Below are 23249 nucleotides of genomic sequence, written 5' to 3'. Positions count from 1 at the left end.
GCTGCAAAGAAGGGGCAGGTATTTGAGATGGTAGTAAAAATCGTTTTAATAAGAAACAAATGTTAATTTGCGTTTTTTCTTAACACCAATATATTTACTTAAATTAAATAAGTTTAATCAAAATTACAACAACATAAACCAAAATTCGTTTTATTTGTATTACAGTATGTTATTGACAACGAGTTAGATTATATACGGAATTAAGTTTTTTTTAATTAAATTTCCGTCAAAAGTAGTTAGTTAGTTGACCTGAATTCAAATGATAAACTCATATTACATTGTTTTTCTCCCGTTTTTGTTTCTTGGATTTTCTGAGAACATCCCGGGCCCATATATCCATCTTTACAACTAAGCATTTTCGATAAACGGGTTGATTAAAACGATGCTAAGAGCACGAACTTTATATTATTTACCGGCAGTAATGGCCATTTCCAACGGGTTTGCATTCTTGATTTAATCCTTTACAATAATCGGGTTGGCAGCTTTCTGTTTTGAGAAGAGTAACAATCAGAAGTTGAGGTACTTAGATGAGTAGATGGAGGTTCATTGTTGAAACTGGGAATACTCACCGACGCATTGCTTATCATCTGTTTGACCATCCTTCTGCGGATTCATGAAGAGGTCATTGCATTTGCAGGTGTACATGCCTTTGTCCGGTTGCAAATTCAAGCATTCACCGTTCGGACACCTCGTGTTATCCTCCGCGCACTCGTCTTTATCTGGTGGTAACAGTGTGGTTAAGGCAACTTGAATTCCGAAGAAATATTCAAAATTTGACGACGATTGGCGCTTACCCTGGCAGACTTCGGATGGAAACGCGAAGTTTTTATAAGAAGCTCCCGGAACCGCTTCGTATCCCTCAGCTGTGCACAAACATTGGTAAGGCATGGCTTGGGTTTTCTTTTCGTTACTACACTGTTGTCCTTTTCTGACGCAGGGGCTGTCTCCGAAAGCACACATATCTTCCGTCTTTTTGGCGCTCTTTATTGTAGATTTGAAAGCGTCTTTTTGGTCTACGAGCAACTCTAAATCCCCGATTTTACACTTCTTAGGGTTGTCTGGTATTGGTTCGCATTGCAACCCGTCAAAGATTTCTGGTTTGATGGGCGCGTTGAAAACCGCTTCTACCCCCACTAGTGGAGCTTTCCTGTAAGTCACCGAAACGCCGTTACGAAACGAACAGCGATATAATAAAATGGGCAACGACACTTACTCGTTTCCTAGTATCTTGACGTCCGCCAACTTCTCTTTAGCTACAGTTTTTAGCTATTTCCGAAATGGGGGATGCTGGTATAGTATCTATTTTCCGAGAGTAGAGTTGAAGTCGACTTACCGAGCTGAATATTTTTTCGGCTAATTCTGTACGGACTGGTGTCTTAGCAAATGATTTAGCAGCTTCTCGATTTAGTTTATCTTTATCTGACGTTCCGTGAGTGTTCGATATAACTTCATTAATTCCTGGCAACTCATAGATGTAAATTTGCGCACCTATAAATCGATACAAATAAACTACAAAGTTAGAAATCCAGGTTTATTTGGCAAATATGGACCTTCCGTCTATGATCGAAACTATTTTGTAAGTCACAGCGATACGGTAAAGTTATTTATTTATCAGGGTTACCACGGTACCTGGAAAACCTGTAATTCCTGGAAAATCAGGGAATTTGAATATGGTTATAAAAATTAGGTAAAAGTCACGGAATTTGACTGGGGCAACCCTGTTTATGGTGTTCTATTGTATTGCACTTTTTATAAATTTGGCATTGTTATACTTTTCTGCACTATTTGGTGAGCATTAATTGTTTAAGTTTGAAATCCCTTTTTGGATAATTATAAATAAAATAAATAGTAAATGACCCCAAAATATAAACTTCCCTATCGGAATTAAATACACGCGATCACTTACCGACGGTACACTTCTCCGGTCCCATGTAGTATCCATTGGGACAAATGCAGACCGGTGTTTCACCATTCAAAGCGCACTTGTTCGCTAACCGCTTGGGACAGTCATCCTTCAAGGCCAGTTGGCAACGTCCTGATTTCAAAAATAGATTGTAACAAAGTTTATTTGATCTTCCATTTGGTTCTTTGTAGCGCGTAAATTGATCATTTACCAACGCATTTCCCGTCCTTGTCTTCGACTAAGTCCTCTTTGCATCCTACGCATTTGTATGCGCAACTGTCCGTGGGTAAACAATGTTTCTTTTCCTTATCGCATACGGCGTCCCCAACTTCGGTTTCGCGTCCGATTTTGTCCTTGCAAGGATTCTTCGCCGCTAAATTAAAATGTTTGTTTTCAAAAAAGTTGAGTATAACTTATATTTGGAAGGGCTTTGTAAATTATTCGTCAATATTCGATTCCACCAAATTATTTGGTAAAAGTCACTAACGCACTGATGAATCGAATTTTAGTTCTAAGAAAGCTAATAAAATATTTTGAAGAAACGGAAATACGTTTAAAAAATTCCATTCTGAGAGAATACGCTCTGATTTTTAGACCCCATCACAGTCGCTTTGCAAGAGTGCGTATCGATGCTAGGGCCCCAACTGAATAAAGACGGCTGTACTTAAACAAGTCGGCCCAGGCCGTAATATTAGTTCCACATCGGCGCATTCTTGTGTGCAAGCCCATACACCCTTAGTAGACACATGTTGTCAAACTAATACAAAAGCTGTAGAGGCCATGTGATTTCCTATCGTTTGATATATAAATTGCCATCCTAAGATAAAGAGTGGATGCCGCTCACCCAATACAAAAGCTGTTGAGGCCATGTGATTACGTATCGTTAGATATATAAAATACCATCCTAAGTTGAAGGATTAAAACTTGGGCGCCACCCACTATCAGGGTACGCGGGCGGGCAAAGCAATACAAAAGCTGTTGAGGCCATGTGATTTCCTATCGTTTGATATTTAATTTACCATCCTATGTTAAAGAGTGGCCCACCGCCCACCTTAGGATACCCAGGTGGGCAAACCAATACAAAAGCTGTTGGGGCCATGTGATTTCCTATCGTTAGATAGACGGAAAGTATCGAAGGTTAAATAGGTAAGCAAAACACGACGAACATAATTCTTTTAAATTATTGAAATTAGTGGAAATATGATTTTAAAAAAATTCTTAAACTGGGATTCAAATGTGTTTATTTTAGGAAATTTATATCAAACATTTGGGTAGTTAAGTCACAAAAAGTCATGTAAATTCGCAAATTCATAAAAAAAATACCCATGAATTTATTTTGCGGAAAATGGGAAATCAGTTGAAGACGCGTCAGTGCGATGATTTCATCGCAATTTTTAGGGCTTATTACAATTTTCGTGGCGCATGAAATTCGAAGAGGACGGCGTGGCTCACTTTACAAAGGCGTCGGTTTTGGAGATTACGCGGCCAGAAATCTGTGTTCGAATAATGTAAATTATATAAATTATTTTTCGCAGCTCCATCTACCGTGTCGTCGCTTTCCACGACAAACAAACAAACAAAAACACTTAACGACATTCCGTCCATAGCAATAGTCTCACTTCGATATATATATATCGATGTGGAACTAAAAACGGGAGTGTTCCCCCTTATTTCAATAACAGAGCGTCAGTGAGACAAACAGCGACGTTAATGCAGTGGAAGCGTTTTCTCGTCCCCTTAGGGATATATACTGTCTATGGATATACCAAATTATTTGGTTTTCCCACAAACTTTCCTCCCCGAAAATGTTAATAGGCGCCACAGTTAAATCCCCATCAAACCAAAAAAGTAGAGGTGTGCAAATACCATTTTTTGGGGATCGAATCGAATATCAAATATTTTTTCAAAGCACGGCAAATACCAAATCGAATATTTATAACGTCAAATAATTTGGTCGAATATTTTTAGGGCAAAAATTTAGACCAGTTAACTGATCAAATACCAAATAGTATTTCGAATATCAAATTATTCGACGTATTTGGTTTTCAAATAGCCAAATAGTTTGCATATTTGTCAAAAAAAAGTAATTGAAATCACTGTTCGTTTTACTTGAAAATAGTAAAATATTACCCAAATACAGTATAGCCTAGAACAAAGTTCCCTGGGTAAACTTGGTAAATTAGTGGTATAATGACGGGCCCGTCCTAAAAGATGGTATTTTAAATTTTTAATTTTACTATTTGCTAGAGGTGTGCAAATACCATTTTTTGGGGATCGAATCGAATATCAAATATTTTTTCAAAGCACGGCAAATACCAAATCAAATATTTATAACGTCAAATAATTTGGTCGAATATTTTTAGGGCAAAAATTTAGACCAGTTAACTGATCAAATACCAAATAGTATTTCGAATATCAAATTATTCGACGTATTTGGTTTTCAAATAGCCAAATAGTTTGCATATTTGTCAAAAAAAAGTAATTGAAATCACTGTTCGTTTTACTTGAAAATAGTAAAATATTAAACCAAATACAGTATAGCCTAGAACAAAGTTCCCTGGGTAAACTTGGTAAATTAGTGGTATAATGACGGGCCCGTCCTAAAAGATGGTCTTTTAAATTTTTAATTTTACTATCGGAATGTCTCTTTAAAGTAGGTAGAAAAAAAAAGTGTTTGGGGTAAGATTGCTACTTAATTCTAACAGGCCAGGGCGTAGGACCGTTGTATTACTGGTTTTTCGTAAAAGCTTCTTGAAAATATGTTAGATTTCATAACATTCGAGTATAATCGAAGAAAAACAAACAATTTACTAAACTAATCGTCATTGTTAGTGCAAAATAGTTTTCGCAATCTGTTTCAGTAAACACCAATTTTAGTTATATAAAAGTAGAATAATTCTATTGAATTGTTATTTGACACAAATTTTCTAACCTTCCAGTAGTTCTTCAAATTATTCGGTAATATTTTTAAATTCTGTTTTACAGATAAACAAGGTATTTAGTATTCTTAAATTAATCTAACAATACTATATCCACAGCTCAAAATTTTTGATATTTTGAACCAGAAAATTGAAATAATGATCGAGATAACAATCAGTTAATTGGTTTGCGTTTAGGAAGGTAGTTGCAAAGTTAGATTTATAGGCCAGAGGGTATATTTGAAATTTGGTTAGTTTAAGTCTGATAACTGATCATTTACCAACGCAGGTTCCGTCTTCGCCTGGAATAAAGTTGTCTTTGCATCCCTCGCATTTGTGTTTGCCACTGTCCGCAGGATCAACTACGCATTTTTTGTTATCCTTGTCGCACTTGACGTCCCCAATTTCAGACGCGTCTCCTATTAGCTCCTTGCATGGGTCTTTCACTGCAAAAAAAGCTATTCTAGAGATTGATCAGATAAATAATTTTCGCGTTTAAGAAAGTTATTGGAAAGAAAGATTTAGAGGTGAAAGAGTACATCTGAAATTAGGTTATTCATAGTTCTGAAATTTATCATTTACCAACGCAGGTTTCCCCTACGCCTGGTTTGAAATTGTCTTTGCATTCGTCACATTTGTGTTTGGATTTGTCCGCAGGATCAACTATGCATTTTTTGTTTTTATTGTCGCATGCGGTGTCCCCAATTTCAGTAGCGGCTCCTACTAGCTCCTTGCATGGGTCTTTCTCTGCAAAATAAAAAGCAATTCTAGAGATTGATCAGCTAAAAGATTTTCGCGTTTAGGAAAGAGCACATCTGAAATTAGGTTATTCATAGTTCTGAAATTTATCATTTACCAACGCAGGTTTCCCCTACGCCTGGTTTGAAATTGTATTTGCATCCATCGCATTTGTGTTTGGATTTGTCCGCAGGATCAACTAAGCATTTTTTGTTTTCATTGTCGCATGCGGTGTCCCCAATTTCAGTAGCGGCTCCTACTAGCTCCTTGCATGGGTCTTTCTCTGCAAAATAAAAAGCAATTCTAGAGATTGATCAGCTAAAAGATTTTCGCGTTTAGGAAAGAGCACATCTGAAATTAGGTTATTCATAGTTCTGAAATTTATCATTTACCAACGCAGGTTTCCCCTACGCCTGGTTTGAAATTGTATTTGCATCCATCGCATTTGTGTTTGGATTTGTCCGCAGGATCAACTAAGCATTTTTTGTTTTCATTGTCGCATGCGGTGTCCCCAATTTCAGTAGCGGCTCCTACTAGCTCCTTGCATGGGTCTTTCTCTGCAAAATAAAAAGCAATTCTAGAGATTGATCAGCTAAAAGATTTTCGCGTTTAGGAAAGAGCACATCTGAAATTAGGTTATTCATAGTTCTGAAATTTATCATTTACCAACGCAGGTTTCCCCTACGCCTGGTTTGAAATTGTATTTGCATCCATCGCATTTGTGTTTGGATTTGTCCGCAGGATCAACTAAGCATTTTTTGTTTTCATTGTCGCATGCGGTGTCCCCAATTTCAGTAGCGGCTCCTACTAGCTCCTTGCATGGGTCTTTCTCTGCAAAATAAAAAGCAATTCTAGAGATTGATCAGCTAAAAGATTTTCGCGTTTAGGAAAGAGCACATCTGAAATTAGGTTATTCATAGTTCTGAAATTTATCATTTACCAACGCAGGTTTCCCCTACGCCTGGTTTGAAATTGTATTTGCATCCATCGCATTTGTGTTTGGATTTGTACGCAGGATCAACTAAGCATTTTTTGTTTTCATTGTCGCATGCGGTGTCCCCAATTTCAGTAGCGGCTCCTACTAGCTCCTTGCATGGGTCTTTCTCTGCAAAATAAAAAGCAATTCTAGAGATTGATCAGCTAAAAGATTTTCGCGTTTAGGAAAGAGCACATCTGAAATTAGGTTATTCATAGTTCTGAAATTTATCATTTACCAACGCAGGTTTCCCCTACGCCTGGTTTGAAATTGTATTTGCATCCATCGCATTTGTGTTTGGATTTGTCCGCAGGATCAACTAAGCATTTTTTGTTTTCATTGTCGCATGCGGTGTCCCCAATTTCAGTAGCGGCTCCTACTAGCTCCTTGCATGGGTCTTTCTCTGCAAAATAAAAAGCAATTCTAGAGATTGATCAGCTAAAAGATTTTCGCGTTTAGGAAAGAGCACATCTGAAATTAGGTTATTCATAGTTCTGAAATTTATCATTTACCAACGCAGGTTTCCCCTACGCCTGGTTTGAAATTGTCTTTGCATTCGTCACATTTGTGTTTGGATTTGTCCGCAGGATCAACTATGCATTTTTTGTTTTTATTGTCGCATGCGGTGTCCCCAATTTCAGTAGCGGCTCCTACTAGCTCCTTGCATGGGTCTTTCTCTGCAAAATAAAAAGCAATTCTAGAGATTGATCAGCTAAAAGATTTTCGCGTTTAGGAAAGAGCACATCTGAAATTAGGTTATTCATAGTTCTGAAATTTATCATTTACCAACGCAGGTTTCCCCTACGCCTGGTTTGAAATTGTATTTGCATCCATCGCATTTGTGTTTGGATTTGTCCGCAGGATCAACTAAGCATTTTTTGTTTTCATTGTCGCATGCGGTGTCCCCAATTTCAGTAGCGGCTCCTACTAGCTCCTTGCATGGGTCTTTCTCTGCAAAATAAAAAGCAATTCTAGAGATTGATCAGCTAAAAGATTTTCGCGTTTAGGAAAGAGCACATCTGAAATTAGGTTATTCATAGTTCTGAAATTTATCATTTACCAACGCAGGTTTCCCCTACGCCTGGTTTGAAATTGTATTTGCATCCATCGCATTTGTGTTTGGATTTGTCCGCAGGATCAACTAAGCATTTTTTGTTTTCATTGTCGCATGCGGTGTCCCCAATTTCAGTAGCGGCTCCTACTAGCTCCTTGCATGGGTCTTTCTCTGCAAAATAAAAAGCAATTCTAGAGATTGATCAGCTAAAAGATTTTCGCGTTTAGGAAAGAGCACATCTGAAATTAGGTTATTCATAGTTCTGAAATTTATCATTTACCAACGCAGGTTTCCCCTACGCCTGGTTTGAAATTGTATTTGCATCCATCGCATTTGTGTTTGGATTTGTCCGCAGGATCAACTAAGCATTTTTTGTTTTCATTGTCGCATGCGGTGTCCCCAATTTCAGTAGCGGCTCCTACTAGCTCCTTGCATGGGTCTTTCTCTGCAAAATAAAAAGCAATTCTAGAGATTGATCAGCTAAAAGATTTTCGCGTTTAGGAAAGAGCACATCTGAAATTAGGTTATTCATAGTTCTGAAATTTATCATTTACCAACGCAGGTTTCCCCTACGCCTGGTTTGAAATTGTATTTGCATCCATCGCATTTGTGTTTGGATTTGTCCGCAGGATCAACTAAGCATTTTTTGTTTTCATTGTCGCATGCGGTGTCCCCAATTTCAGTAGCGGCTCCTACTAGCTCCTTGCATGGGTCTTTCTCTGCAAAATAAAAAGCAATTCTAGAGATTGATCAGCTAAAAGATTTTCGCGTTTAGGAAAGAGCACATCTGAAATTAGGTTATTCATAGTTCTGAAATTTATCATTTACCAACGCAGGTTTCCCCTACGCCTGGTTTGAAATTGTATTTGCATCCATCGCATTTGTGTTTGGATTTGTCCGCAGGATCAACTAAGCATTTTTTGTTTTCATTGTCGCATGCGGTGTCCCCAATTTCAGTAGCGGCTCCTACTAGCTCCTTGCATGGGTCTTTCTCTGCAAAATAAAAAGCAATTCTAGAGATTGATCAGCTAAAAGATTTTCGCGTTTAGGAAAGAGCACATCTGAAATTAGGTTATTCATAGTTCTGAAATTTATCATTTACCAACGCAGGTTTCCCCTACGCCTGGTTTGAAATTGTCTTTGCATTCGTCACATTTGTGTTTGGATTTGTCCGCAGGATCACCTATGCATTTTTTGTTTTCCTTGTCGCACGCGGTGTCCCCAATATCAGACACGCCTCCTACTAGCTCCTTGCATGGGTTCTTCACAAAAAATAAACCAATTGAGAGACTTTCAGATAATTGTGTGTTTTTCTTTTTTTTTTGCGTGTAAGAATGTTGTTGGAAGGTTATATTTATCGGTAAGAGTGTAAATCTTAAATGTTGTCATTTTTAAAGTTTATTTTTATCCATTTACTAACGTTGGTTCCGTGGTGGTCGTTAAAGTCATCTTTGCATCTGTGGCATTTTTATTTGACATAATCCACAGGATCAACTGCGCATTTTCTATTTTCCTTGTCGCATGCCTTGTCCGCTGTTTCGGTTGCGCATTGTACATAACTTAAATACCGATAGACCAAAAACTAACTATGTGGACCCCCCAGGGGTTTTACCCTTTAATCCTCTTGTCTCTGCTGACTGCGCCAAAACAAGATTTGACCTTAATAATTTCATACGTTAAAAAATGTAAGAGTTTATAAAAACATGTGGTAGAACGCTCACGTGTCATGCAGAAGGGTTCGGGCTCGAGTCCCACCCGGTACTATTGCAAATTGAAAATAAGACGTATACTGTGAATGGACTTTGGTGGAAACCCTACCATATGGATGTTGAGACGTTTACCGTAACACTCAGCACTCAGTGGCGTAGCCAGGGGGGGGCACAGGGGGCACGTGCCACCCCGAAACGTATGGTCGTACATACAAATATTTTTATTTTTTTACTTTTTTTTCAATGGTGTGCCCCCCCCCCCCCCGAAACAAAATCCTGGCTACGCTACTGTCAGTACTCGGTCCCTCATAAAAGCTGGAGTGTAGTTACCCAGTACATACAAAACACACATATCGTTCAAGAATACGACGCCACACAACGACGCACGAGCAAAACACGGGACACAATGTCATTCTCAATGATAAAAACACTTCCGTATTTCCAAAACCACGTTACCGCATAACTATATGTACGCAAACCACAATAAAGGCGTTTTAGCAAACGTTTTACCAAATTTAAAAAATTGCGAACGCGGTGATTGCACTTTGCCCCGGAAGTGCGAACATGTTTCCGCAGCGAACAACAGACAAACTCCCCCCCCCCCCACACCCTCCCCCATACACACACAGAGACACGGTGATTGTAAAACCCTTTTACTATGTTCCCTCGGAGATGTAAAAATCGTGAATTCCAATGTATCGTGAAAACCTACTACAACCTTTTAAAACATCCCCACGGTTTATATATTTACACAGGTTAGACTACTTCGTCTCAGAGATGGACGCTTATGAGCTACTCCCGCGTTTAGAGAATTTGAAAAATTCTACTTCCCGCCTACAGCGCCGGCTTGGGTAAAGTTTCTGAACTATAATCAACTATAAAATAATATTTATATTTAAAAATGGAGCGCCACCTATATTTTAAATTTAAATGTATCGTAGATAATTAATAAATTTTAAAATACATGTTATCGAATTATAAATACGGTAGCTCATTAGTGTATTTATAATTAAAATTCATAAAAATTTAATTTATAATAAATTAATTAGTACTGTTTATATACATTAGAGGGCGTACCAGTAGCATAGTATAAAACAGGGTTGCCCGTCAGAAGAACTTAAGAGGCTCAAAACGCTAGCACGTATGAAGGTACAAGCAAGGAAGATTAATTAATTAATCTTCCTTGCCTTGAAGAAGCTGGCTGCAAAATTCCGCCAGACTGGCGTTCCATTCTTTAATCTTCCTTGGTACAAGTAGTCTAACCTGTGTAAATATATAAACCGTGCCCAAGGACGTATATAAGGGGGGTTTAGGGGGTTCAACCCCCCCTTAGGACTCGATTCCTTACGAAAGGAGCGCAACATTAAGAAATAAACAGTAAGACGTAAAAATGAATTGAAATATCCGCAACGCAGCACAGTGTGTCAGAATTTATAGCCCGGTGTACCTAGTAACAGAGACCATACCACCGGAGGCCTATCATCATAGTGCCCTACGCCAGCGTCCCCCTAGCCCGGACAGGTGACAAATCCAGCATGGGTAGTAGAACCCTACTACTGATGGTCACACCTTTGACGCAAGCCACTCAACCCAGCAGAAGGTGCAGCAATGGGTGGACCAATCCCCACTTCGCACACAGCAGTGGGATTAAGAATGGATTAGTCATATTAAAAGCGGATGGCGCCACGGGTCGAATTATAAAGTTTTCTGACTTTTATAGTTATTTTGTTTATAATATTCATTTGTAAATATTTATTGGTATTTGACGGCTAACTGCCAAGTCGTCTACTTACATTCTTAGACTGCCTTGAATAAAGCAGGATACACGACGATACCGAATACGTGTTTGGTCAATACTACATAATCTACATTATTGCATATTGTAGAGTGTAGGTAGTTACGGCGTATAACCCTGAACTTGTAAAATGTCATCGAAACGAAAACAAGGTGATTTTCGTTAATTTTTCGTGTGTAAAAAGAAGAATGAAGGTATTGGTGAAGTGTAACAGTTTTCTGAAAATTCAAATCCATCGGAAACTTCATCAGGTAAGTGCGGAAATGTCATTGTCACTCGTCCCGAGTCTAGCCAATACTTTAAATATGCGTTATTGCTAACGAAAAATTTCGAGCTCGCGATTCCATCTGGTTGTGTTATAACCCATCCCCCCCCCTTAGACTTTCTATATCTACGTGCTTGACCGTGCCTACGCAAATAATATTGAATACGTTCCAGTTCTTAATTTCTCAGAAAGGCAGTAGCGGATGAATCAAGGGGCTGACTCGGCGGAGTATGCTTAAGCACAGGGGCCCGGAAACTGGCCAAAATGTCGGGCAGACCGAGACGAGGCTCGAGAGTGCAAGGTGAGATGGGAGCCAATACGGGCCTGGGCCGTAGTTAATCCACCACTGTAAAATGACACCAACGCTATTTTCTTTAATGATAGTCGTTTTCACAAAGGACTGCCAACTCTCCGTTACCATTCTTAGGAACTGTCAGGTAACGCCGCCGCCAGCCTTTTTTAGTGAAAATTGAAACGCTTTTAAAAATTAAAATAGCGCTTACTTTTAAAATAAAGTTACATTCTTATTTTGGAGAAAATTATGAAGTTTTAAAAACTGAACATTGAATTGGCTATTATTAACACTCGCTTAGTTGAGAATTTGATACCGTAACGCGTTTTCGCTCCTATTCATAGCCATCAAACTAGCCTAGCTGTAAATTTGGCAACGGAGGGAGCAGAAATCAATAAATCAATACCGATCAGATAATTTAAGTCTGCATAATGATTGGCACTCTCCTCTCATTGGAAGATCAGCGAGAACAATTGAGAGGACTTGAGATTGAGGAGGAAATTACTTTTTTATTATAAAATCCTAAAAAAAACGGTTATCCTCCAAAAAAATAGTAATCCAAGGTATATTCGATAATCTTTCAATATTGGCGTAAATATTTCGTGAATCTCTTAAACACCTAGATAATCCGTAAATGTTGTTGAAGTCTTAAGCAAATACTGTAATCCCTTTAGTAATCGTGAATAATATCAATTAAATAGTGTAATCGCGAATTTTTTGAAAAATCTTACTCTGGGAGTCAAATGTAAAATAATTTAGGGCAAAAGTTAGAAAGCGCTATAGATTCTTCCATGCACCAAGCGAATAAGTCGGTACATTTCATACCTCGATAATTTGTTCCTGGGCTGTGCGGCTTCTTTTGTTGAGAATCGAGCAATTTCGTGAAATCCACTTGGTTCAAGTCTTTATCTTTCTTCGCGATAGCCTCATTTTCCTCGAATGCAGTACGGGGCCAAATTGTTTTGGCGCTCAGTTCCGGGGTCAGTAAGCCAATCACCAGCAGCAGGGCCGAAACCAGGCCCGCAAGTTTATTCGCACCCATACTCGATATAACTTTATCTTCTCTTAAATCCTTTATGGTAGGAAACAATAAGCACCTCCGTTGAAAAGTGATTGAAAACTGCAAACCACGAATCTTATATATATGCTTGATAAATGACATGTCAGTGACGTCACTCCTAGTTTTCTCGGGGTTGGTAATTTGTACTGGCTTCCCCCTCTTTCCCCTGATTGGTTTCTTCGTACCTATGAAACTTCGATAAGCAATATCAGGTGCTTCAAACAACCCACGAATTCAGTCTTAGGTCCGGGATTCAATTACGATCTCAGTGTTGAAACTTACCCCAAAACTATGACATCACAAACTAGAATTTATTTAGTTGAGTTTGCAGTTCAAATAAAAGACAAAAATATTGAAGAGAGCGTTTTATTTAGTAAAATCGATGTTTTTCATTCAAATCTTCCACTATAAAGATACTATTTTAAAAACTCAACTAGCCTTTGAATTTGAAATATATAATATTAATACATCTGCCCAAAGATTATATGAAATTGTATCCCAAAAATACAGCAATATTTGCACCGATTAACAAATTGACAACAAAATTTAATCAACGTCAGCTACTTTGACTATGTTTAAAGTTTGAAACCATTTAGGCAAAACCTTTAGACTCTGTTAGTAATGAAGTTCATTTGCAAATATCATAAATGACCATTTTTAGTCAAGTGTCTTTATACATTTGAAATGTTCTTGGCACGTTATACAGTGGAGTGATGGCTTGAATTGCTTAGTTGTTATGAAACGGTTTGTGTACCGTTGTCTAATTTATTTTTATCCTAAGATTTTTGGTTAGCAGGCTTTTAATTCATCTGTCAAATATTTCATTTGGTGTAATACTTTGTAGTGTTTTATGTTGATTATTTATTGAAGCTTAAATTAATCTTCTTAATTTGAATTATTTTTAATTTGCGCCACAGGGCGAAGCTAAATCAGGTTCATATAGATATGAAGACAAAAACTTTATAATTTAATTTTTTTTGGGATTTTTAAAACAGTGGTTTTTTTGCGATAAATACAAATTTATAGTGAAAGGATTATTATTTCTTGGCAAATACTTAACGCAAACATTTTGAAATTGGTTTTGTGAAAATTTTATCCCAAACCACGCTAGGGACGAAGTGAGCCTAACTTCAGTTGCTTTTACATTTATTTGAATCACGAGGAAGTAGTGGGTAAAATATTACTAAGGGAAAATAGCAAATGTTAGATAAAATATTTCATCCAAATGAAAGCTTTCTAATGAATAGGGCCGTGTATTATTGCAACGTGTTTTTTAATCCCTTTTCAAGACGCATTTAACTTCACAAGATAATATTCTACGATAATAATTGATTGTACTGAATAGCAATACTAGGGCTATCTTTAATGTATCTTTTAAACAAACGACACGAGGTTGGAGTAATTAAAGTAATTTGAGGAACGTGATCTTTTTCTTGATTGCCAGTGAATTCCGGTTATTTCTTCGTGATAATTTACAAGTATTGGAGGTTATTATTGAATATTTATAATTTTTAACAGATTATTTTCTAGGATTTCAGTTTTTCTTTAAATTAGGATTTATCCATTGTATAAATGGATGATTTCTGATGATTACGCAAGAATTCCAATAAATAACGTGTACAGAAATCAAGTAATCAATTTCCGTGGACATGTACACATATTTACTCTAGTGAACATCAGTGACTGAAATCACTGAATGGGCTTTAACGTTAATCCAGTTTGGATAGTTCTCGTTCATTTAATTTTTCTTGAAAAACATTGGTTTTTATTACGTCATATATTAAGTAACAGTTTTAATTCGGCATTCGGAATACTAAATTATTTAAAGTGATATTATAATTCATAAAAAGATTTCGTACATAGTACATGATACGTAATGGCGTTTGGCGTTAGACGTGGACTTGCTGCGTTGTCGTATCTTCTGAGAAAATTATTATTTTTTTATCAAAAAATGCATATACTTAAAACTTAGGCAAGAAAATGTACAGCTCTAAATTTTTATTACAATATATATTTTTTCGAGTTACTTTAATTTTAATAATTTCACAAAGCAGAATTAAGGTAAAAAACACTTCGTCCCAACTAGAGGTGGGCATTATCTGACCGTTATTCACTTTTTTTTCTAATTTTTCGAATTCGTTTAAGCTAGGAGCCACAAACACAAGGAGAACGCAGCTAGCCTTTAATCACGCTAACGCAGCGTTGTGTACAAATTTCATTGGACGGACTTTTACGCTGAACGTTTACGGAAAGGGGTAAGACAATTTTCAAATTTCCCCCTTCCGGCGGCAGCAGGCGCTAAAGCGTCTAACCAATGAAAATGTATGCAAGAAAATACATGACTTTTGACGGGTTGCGTTCTCCTTGTGTGGGGTGCTGCGTTTGTTGCTCCTAGGTTTAAGTAATAATTATTTAAACAATTCAAAACCCCAACCAAATCAATAAAAATTAATAAAAGGCGACGTTTTTGATAAATTTTTCCTATGGACCAAATAATTCAACCAGAATTAATCGGATTAAATCCAATTAAATGTATTAAATCGAGTTAATCGCGAAAGAGACTCGAAGCACGCGTGAGAAATTGGAAGCGCGCAAACGAAATTCGATTTTGTCCGATTTGGCGTTCCATATAACCTTCCGAAATAAATGAGACACAATGAATTGGACAACGCCACTACTTTGAGCTAGATATTTGTAGGGTACCTACTTACAGGGCCGTGCACAGTCATTTCGGCCCCGGGGCAAATTATGTCAACTTGGGCCCTTCTAACTGAATTTTACAGAGGGAGATGCTAGTTAAAAAGAAGCCGATGGGGCCCTAAACAAGCATGCTTCCGGACCCAAATCTCGTCGAATCCTGCCTAATTGAACGCGAAACAATGTTTCAAAAATAATTTAATCAAATTAACTGCTTTTGAAGCCAATTTCGCGGAGTCGAAACTGCATCGAAATTTCGGATAGGGGTCCAGTTCATGTCGCGCTAAATCGCAGCTAATTAGTTTTAACTAAAGAAACTGGGTTAGGTAGGTAGAGAAAAGCATTTAAACAGTTTGGAAAAAGAGCGGTATTTATGGGTCGTCCGGACAAGATATTCTCAGAGGTGTTGCAAATGATGACGACGACTACAAACCATTACCATACATACAAGTATCGTGTTTTGTATATATCTATAGGTTAATTGCCCTCAGAGAGTGCCCTTGGATCTACCGGCTCACATTCTCTTACAAATTTGGACGGATCTGTCACTACTTATTCTTGGAATCGTCCCTTTCATGCCTTGACGTTTCCCACGATGTCGCACAGTGACGGCGTTGGATCCATAAAAACAACAGGAGTTCATTTCCCAATTTCAACATCAGCAATTACGTACTTGGAACACGCGCGCTATACCATACTTGGCATTCACTTTACTCGCACACAATCTCACGTTTTGTGGTATAATTTTCGCGTGAGTTGAGACGCACACTATCATTCTCAAAAGATATAACTTTACCTGGTCAAGTTAAAGGGAATATACATGTAACCTGCAAAGCAATATTTATGAAAGACCCCTTCAATTTTTCAAATTTCCCTGCACAGTGGCGGAAAACATTTCTAAAGCCAAAGGCAAGAGCGGCCAGAGCTGCAAACATTGGTGTTCCACACCAAATACCTGTGGTTATATTCCCTTTAATTGATTATTCTTCTCAATTTTACATTTATGGATACTATGTTACTTCTGATTGAATAACATGCAATGCTAAATTAGCCTAGCTAATTATTATTATTATAATTGTGATTTCGACGTTTTTCTACTGAACTCTTCAGCCATTTGTGTTAGAAAAGTAAATGATGAATCAATTTATTTTCAACCTTGGTAACAAATGGTCATGCGATTTTTTCGGTCTCCACCTCTAACGCGATAAGAAACTAAAACATTTTTATTTTATTAAACTGTCATTAATTATGGCATAGTGCTTTACATATGACTTTATTACTCCACGACTAGTGTAAAAGTTAGTTCTAGTAATTATTTAGAAATAATAACGATTTTTCGTACACTATAAAACTCTTTTTATTTTCCCTTAAAGAGGTGAGTAACATGTTTCGGCAATGGCGATTACACCGCCGTTGTCAAACGCGTATAACAAATTATTTGTTATTTCTAAATAATTACTAGAACGTGCTTTACATGTTTGAAGCTTTTTATAAACCCTAAAGATGCTCTAGTTGTACCGAATGTGACCACCCTCTCCGTGGTGCCATCAAAACGGATGAAGCGTTCACAAAGCAACATGGAAGTGCGATCCACGCAAAGCAAAAAGCTACACGTGATACCTCTAAAATGCTGCCCGATGACGAATCCGTATCTTCAGAAAGTTAAAAGAGTTAAATTTTTCAGTTACTTCAACGTGTCAAAGACATTAGCTTCAAGGTAAACAAGCTAGTGGACATTGAAGTTAAAGTTAGTAAGATTGCTTACATTGAAACAAAAGTACATAGAATAGATGATATTGAAAAATCAGTTATATTTTTTTTTCAATAAAATAGACGATTTTTCTAGAGATTTAAATAACATTTCGAAAATGATAGACCAAGTTAAATTAGATAACAAAGAGCTAAAAATGTCAATAAATCTTTAATGACCAAGGTCAAAAAACAAGACATTGCTATTACGAGGTTAGGCAACAAAATTTATCCAATAACCTTGAAATCATAGGAATAGGAATAATGAAGATTTACAAATATTAGCTAAAGACTTAGCAACAGCAGTCGGCTTAAAATTTGACTTGAAAGAGATTATCGCTGTATACAGATAACCTAGGGGCGTCAACCAAATTCCAATTATGCGGTAAACCAGAATACACGGTATTGTATTCGACTAATGTTTATTACCAGAAGCATGCTAAAAGCATGGGTGTTTGATTGTAGCCTATTTTTTAAACATCTCTTCATCAATTCTTGTAGCAAACATTTAACAATACTGTTAAAAACAAATAAAAAAAATAAGAAAACACATTTTCAGACACTGTTGGAGGATTAAATGTCAATTTCCTAATGTGAATTCCGTTATAGCTCGGAAACGAATCATCCTACGGACTTGCGGCTGGTCTCATTAGATTCAGCACTTACTCGTTAGTGGTACGTAAGACGGGCACATTGTGGTGGCTTAGACAACGTTTGAGGTGTAAATGCCTATTTTAGAACTCTTTGAAATCTTGTTTTAGCGCGTTCGGCAGAGATAAGAGGGTGGTCTACATAGTTAGTTTTTTGTATATCGGTATTTACTTTTGAATTGTAATGGGTCATTTATTAATAGAATTTGAAGTTGTGTACAACAGTAAAACGTGCCTTTTCGTTTTGCTTACCTCGTAACTTCGTATTTTATTTTACGTGTTTTCTAATCTGCTTTAAATGTGTGATACATTTTCATTAATCTGGTTACGTTGGTTTTATTTATATTGAGATACGCACTGTTGTTTAACCTTAACTATTCTATAAGGGTTTTTGTGTGCGTTATAAGCCGGGAATTGTTAACGATAAGGTGTTTTTGGTTTTTCTATTACAATTTTTATTGACTTTTTCGGGATTTCTAAGTATTTGAATTACCTTGTTGTACGATTGGGTTATTATTATATATTTTTTTATTGCTTACTTATGCTATTACTATTTTTGTTGCTGTGGGTATTTGGATTGGCTTTTCCTTGATTCCTAATTAACTTGTTGCTTGGTTGGGTTATTATTATATATTTTTCTATTGGTTATTTTTCTGGTTTTATTTCTTTTATCGAAAGTGTTGACAATTTGCATTGATTTTTACCGTTCTCGTTGGGTTGTCATGGTGAGCCCAGGCAGTTTCTATTAGTGCTTTCATTTATATTATTGGTTTTCACTTTAACTTTTGTTTTCCGTATACAGGGTGTTTTTAATTGCTCTGACTGGGCATTTTTGGCAGAAACTGTAAGAGATAGAGTTGCGAAATTTTAAGGGTATTATTTCTAGTGTGGGATCGCTTTAAATCCTAAATTTCAGGAAAATCGGAAATAATTTCGGGTTTTGTAAAAAATATTTTTCAACGTTTCAATGAGAAAGTTGTAGAGTGCATGCTGTCGACAATGTTCAAAGAAATAGGTTTCATTGGAAAAGAATACTTTTTCACGAAGATATGAGCTGATGAAAAAAACAAGCTGTCCATAGGGGCCAATAGCCTTCGCATTTTTGTACGTAAATAAAATAAATCACGTTAAAAGATTAAATTCCTTAAAAACGTACATGTAATTTACCAAAACGCCAATTTAGGCCTACAGTAGGCCTAAAAAGGTTACATTTTTAATTAGTATTTAATGTGAAATCTTTTTGTTTTCAACCACTCTCTAACGTTTGTTGAGTCTAATCAATATGCCACTAATTAGTTATTCTCGTGATCAGCGTGATTTATGGTCGAGTTATTTTATGGTGCAGCCAATCGCAACGCGCATAGGGTTAGTGAATTGTTCACCGTTCGATATCCAGATAAAAGACCAAGCCACAACACCGTTCTTGGTGGCGGAAATTTGTTGACCAGTACAAAGTTGTCTTCGATGCTTTGGTGAGCGCCTTTGGAAACTTAGCAGTTCCTAGTTTATTAAACTAAGAAAGGTTTCAAAATGATAAGAACGTTTTAAGAAAACTTCACGAATTATTTAACTTGGAAAGTAGGAAAATTGGTTAGAATACGTTAAAGACAATCTTACAAACAATTTTTTTACGCAAAATATTTTTATACCTATACATGTATTTTCAATCGCTTAAAGAAATACTCACTTTTGTCATACATCTGTAAAATAACAATGAATTATTTCTGACGGCTACAAAATAATTAAATTGATTTAATCTTAAATAAAATTAAATGTTGCTATTGTGTTTTGATGGTGGTCAGAAGAATTTGTTTCGTTTGTGACATTTTGTTACTTTCAAAACCTTTTTTAGGGATTATGCGATTTGTGAATGACAATTTTCTCTTTTAACAGAATAAAGCAGCGCGAAGCAATGTCAAATATAATTAATATGGGTGCTCTTGAAGTAGGTTTTATAAATTTTATAAATTTCAGAGCCTTTAGACCTCATACATTGATTCTTTTGCCACCTTTTCAAGTGAGGTACAGTTTGTTTGGAAGAAGATCCGATACTTTTCGTAATCGAAACATATTAATAGAGCAAAAAACTGGAGACACCGTTGCTCTAGGAAATAAAAGCAAGGATCCTATATGTTAGATAGGATCCTTGATAAAATTTAGGGGGGGGGGAAGTAATTTTCTTCAAATTGTCAAATTGTTGGTATTTTTCTTAGCGTTCGTATTTTTCTCATCAAGTTTTTGAAGACACTCGCACTTGGCACTACCTCATTTGAAAAGTGGTTTTAGAAATAATGTATTTGTGTATTAATTTAATTTGTGTTGTTTTTTGTAACTTTTGTAGGAAGGTTTGGAATTTCCAAGTACCGCTCTCGCGTACGAATACGCGAAGGAACTCTATCTTCGAAGAGCGAATATCAGGTATAGCGTAAAAATATGTTTTATCAATAACAGAGCAATGGAACAATGAACTTATAAAAGCTACCATGTGTTATAAATCTGTATTCTGTATTCTTGAAAGATTTCTCAATTCGTGAGTATTTGCCATTTCCGTGTTAAAATTTTAAGGCTTCGAAATATCTTTATTAATGTAGGTTTTATAGAATTGTCTATAAATTACAAGTAAATCATCATAGCTTGCACAAAGATTATAGAGGTATTTTTGTAAGACTGGCAACATTATGCATCTTTTTTTTTATATATCTGCGAAACGTCGGATCAATCGTCCGTTACCATGCTTCTTAACAAAAATGTGAAATGTGGTAAGAGCACGCGAAAGACCTTGACGACTCTTGAGGGACTTAAATATGGCCTTATTAACAAAACGTTCAATATACTAACACGTACTTTTTTTTGTCTTCAAAAAAATAGCTTTTGGCCCAAAAAGTTGAAACGAAAAATAACGCCAGCTGTTTGGGTTTGAATTTTCGCCGCCATCTTAGGGGCTGCCGCCAGCGCCCCTAACCCCGTATGAGCGATTTGCGAACTATCCTAACTTTTAAAATCGCGCAATTTAGGCTTAAGTCTCTTATAACTGGAACGCGCCGCGCGTGTGAAACAAATTTTTCGCGTCTTCAGCAGAGCGCGCTTTTACGTTGTTTTTCTGTCTCACCGACTTTTCACCAGGTGTCACGGCAGACGCGGGCTTTTCGATTTCCCGAAATTTCTTTATTTTATTAAAAATTAACCACTCAATATTTTTTGATGCGGTTTTCGACATAAATTTTAGTTTTTAATGGGCTATAGGGCTATCTAACTGGTTAACGCTTGACCGTTCCCCTTTAAGAGAGTATAAAGTGTTTAAATAAATTAAGGGGTAGAAATAATTGGTTAAAAAATTGATTAGGCTGAAATTGTGGGTCACTGATTGTGAGAAATAATTGTGGTGCGGTAATTGCGGGGCAGTAATTGTGGAAAAAAAATAGTGGGTTATTAGTTGTGGGACAATATTTATGGTGCAGTAATTGTGGAACAAAAATTGTGGGGCAGAAATTGTTGCGCAATAATTGTGGGTCAGTAGGTAACTCTTAATATGTTTCATCTGTATTAAATTCATTACATTTACCTCTTGTGAAATAATGTTTTTTTTTTATTATTTTTAAATAGGAAAAAAGCCTATTTTATTAATTATTTACGAATATTTCAAAAGCATAATTTAGGTAGTACCAACTTGTTATTTTTCGGGACCCATTATCTAGGTTCAACCAGCCCAAAATTCACAGAACAAAATCTATTCTTAGGGTTCAGAGTATTCTCTTCAACTTTGTCATTGAACATTTTCGTCTACCACCTTCCGGTGAAAAAATACTTTTTCCAAATCCGAGAAACATTATCCGATTCTTCTGAAATTTACGGATTAAAGAGGTCCATTACTAGAGAACATATCCTGAAAATTTCAGATTTTTAGTATGAGTGGTCTTCGAGAAAAATGTCCATGCCGAATATTTTCAGACACCCTGTATAGCTGTTTTATTATAGGCATTTTTAAATTAAAAGCGGCTCAGTTATTATATTTAGATTCAACTATAGGGTTGATCTGATCCGGTAAGAGTAAGGGTTACCATAGAGCTGTTTTGTTAATGGATTTTTAAATTAAAAGACAAATAAGTTAAGCTTAATATAATCAGATAGTCTGAAGATTTGATCTGATCGGGTAAGAGTAAGAGATAAAAGATAGCTGTTTGATAAACCGATTGATAAATTAAAAAGCAGATTAGTTAATGTATTCAGGTTAATAAATTATATCTGATCAGGCTTCTATCAAATCAGATGATGAAAAAAATATTGAGAAAGTAACCACTAAAATGTATAACTGAAAGTCATTCAACACAGCTCCTAGCAGCCTAAACATGAAACTCATATCGTCGCCAGCCTTGGAAATAAGGTTTTTTTTAACTGGTCGTTATGACCAGTGACGGTCATAACGACCAGTTAAAAAAAACCTTATTTCTTAGATTATGAATTATTAAACTGGTCATTATGAACAGTGACCCCTAGCTTATGAATTATTAAACTAGTTTCATATAAAAGGTTCTAATGTCATTTTATAAGCCTATAAAAACCTATACTACATGGTAACATTAATTTTACACGTATTCAAAATCGTTAACTTTATTTTATGAGTATCACAAGAATCTATATTATAAGGAACGCTTGGTACGTTGGTCGTCGTCGGTCGTACGTCCCAGCTTTCAGGAATGTGTGCTTAGTCTGTCATGAAGCCAAAGGTGGGGCGGCGAGGAAAAAGCGACTCGCGGAACAGAGGGAAACCGAGACTGCCTTTTGCTTCGTTAGTGAGGTGGTTCGACTATCTATTTTCTAAAAATCTGTCGCCCCTGAGAATTGGGCCGTGTTTGTCCCAACACGCAATACACCCGAAATTTTATCTCTGTTTCCGCCGCGAATTTCGGAGGGGGGGGGGGGATCGTATGAGGTAGTTTCAGAAGGCCTGGAAACGGGGAGGGGCGGGGGGTTTCGGGGTCATTTCGATTTGAAATTCCCGGGCCCTAATGCATCAGTCATTGGATACAGGGGGTTTGGTACGACTGCGAGTTTGTGTTATTCTTGCGGGGAAAAGGGTACCACGGAAATTCTCGCATTGGAAAGGGGGAGGGGAGTACTACGGAAATTCTCGCATGGAAAAAAGGGGGAGAGTGTACCACCGTAATTATCACATGGGGAAAGCGAAGAGGGGGTACCACGGTAATTATCACATGGGCAAAAGGGGGAGGGGTACCCCGGTAATTATCATACGGGAAAAAAGGCGAGGAAGGGTCTAACTGGGGTGGTTCTACTATGGGGAAAAGGGTACCACGGTAATTATCACATGGGAAAGAGGGGAAGGAAGGGCCTTACGGGGGGTGCCCCGATAATTATCACATGGCTAAAATGGGGAGGAGGTACCCCGGTAATTATCACATGGGGGAAAGGGGGAGGAAGGGCCTTA

The 23249-nt window shown here is 36.9% G+C and overlaps 1 protein-coding gene across 2 annotated transcripts; it reads right to left on the bottom strand.

Annotated features, from left to right (window-relative positions):
- Positions 1–176: 176 nt before the first annotated feature.
- LOC149926458 (uncharacterized) lies at positions 177–12741 on the bottom strand. Of its 2 annotated transcripts, XM_090158591.1 has the most exons (22): positions 12476–12741; positions 8418–8582; positions 8144–8308; positions 7870–8034; positions 7596–7760; positions 7322–7486; positions 7048–7212; positions 6774–6938; positions 6500–6664; positions 6226–6390; positions 5952–6116; positions 5678–5842; positions 5404–5568; positions 5103–5267; positions 2115–2276; positions 1907–2035; positions 1334–1488; positions 1214–1266; positions 795–1147; positions 570–719; positions 414–486; positions 177–348 (listed from the first exon to the last, which is right to left on the bottom strand). In XM_090158591.1, exons 1-22 carry the CDS (start codon positions 12690–12692, stop codon positions 237–239), a joined length of 3549 nt encoding a protein of 1182 aa, XP_090014717.1. In that variant the 5' UTR covers positions 12693–12741; the 3' UTR covers positions 177–236. The 2 variants fall into 2 exon arrangements, with proteins under 2 accessions (XP_090014717.1, XP_090014718.1); XM_090158592.1 differs by lacking the exon at positions 2115–2276.
- Between the last annotated feature and the right edge of the window lie 10508 nt (positions 12742–23249).

This window comes from Leiobunum rupestre, chromosome 9, assembly GCF_980474605.1.
Source record: "Leiobunum rupestre chromosome 9, qqLeiRupe1.1.hap1, whole genome shotgun sequence".
Lineage (NCBI taxonomy): Eukaryota > Metazoa > Arthropoda > Arachnida > Opiliones > Sclerosomatidae > Leiobunum > Leiobunum rupestre.
The sequence above is the reverse complement of the archived record's forward strand: the minus strand, read 5'-3'. Positions and strand labels throughout refer to the sequence as shown.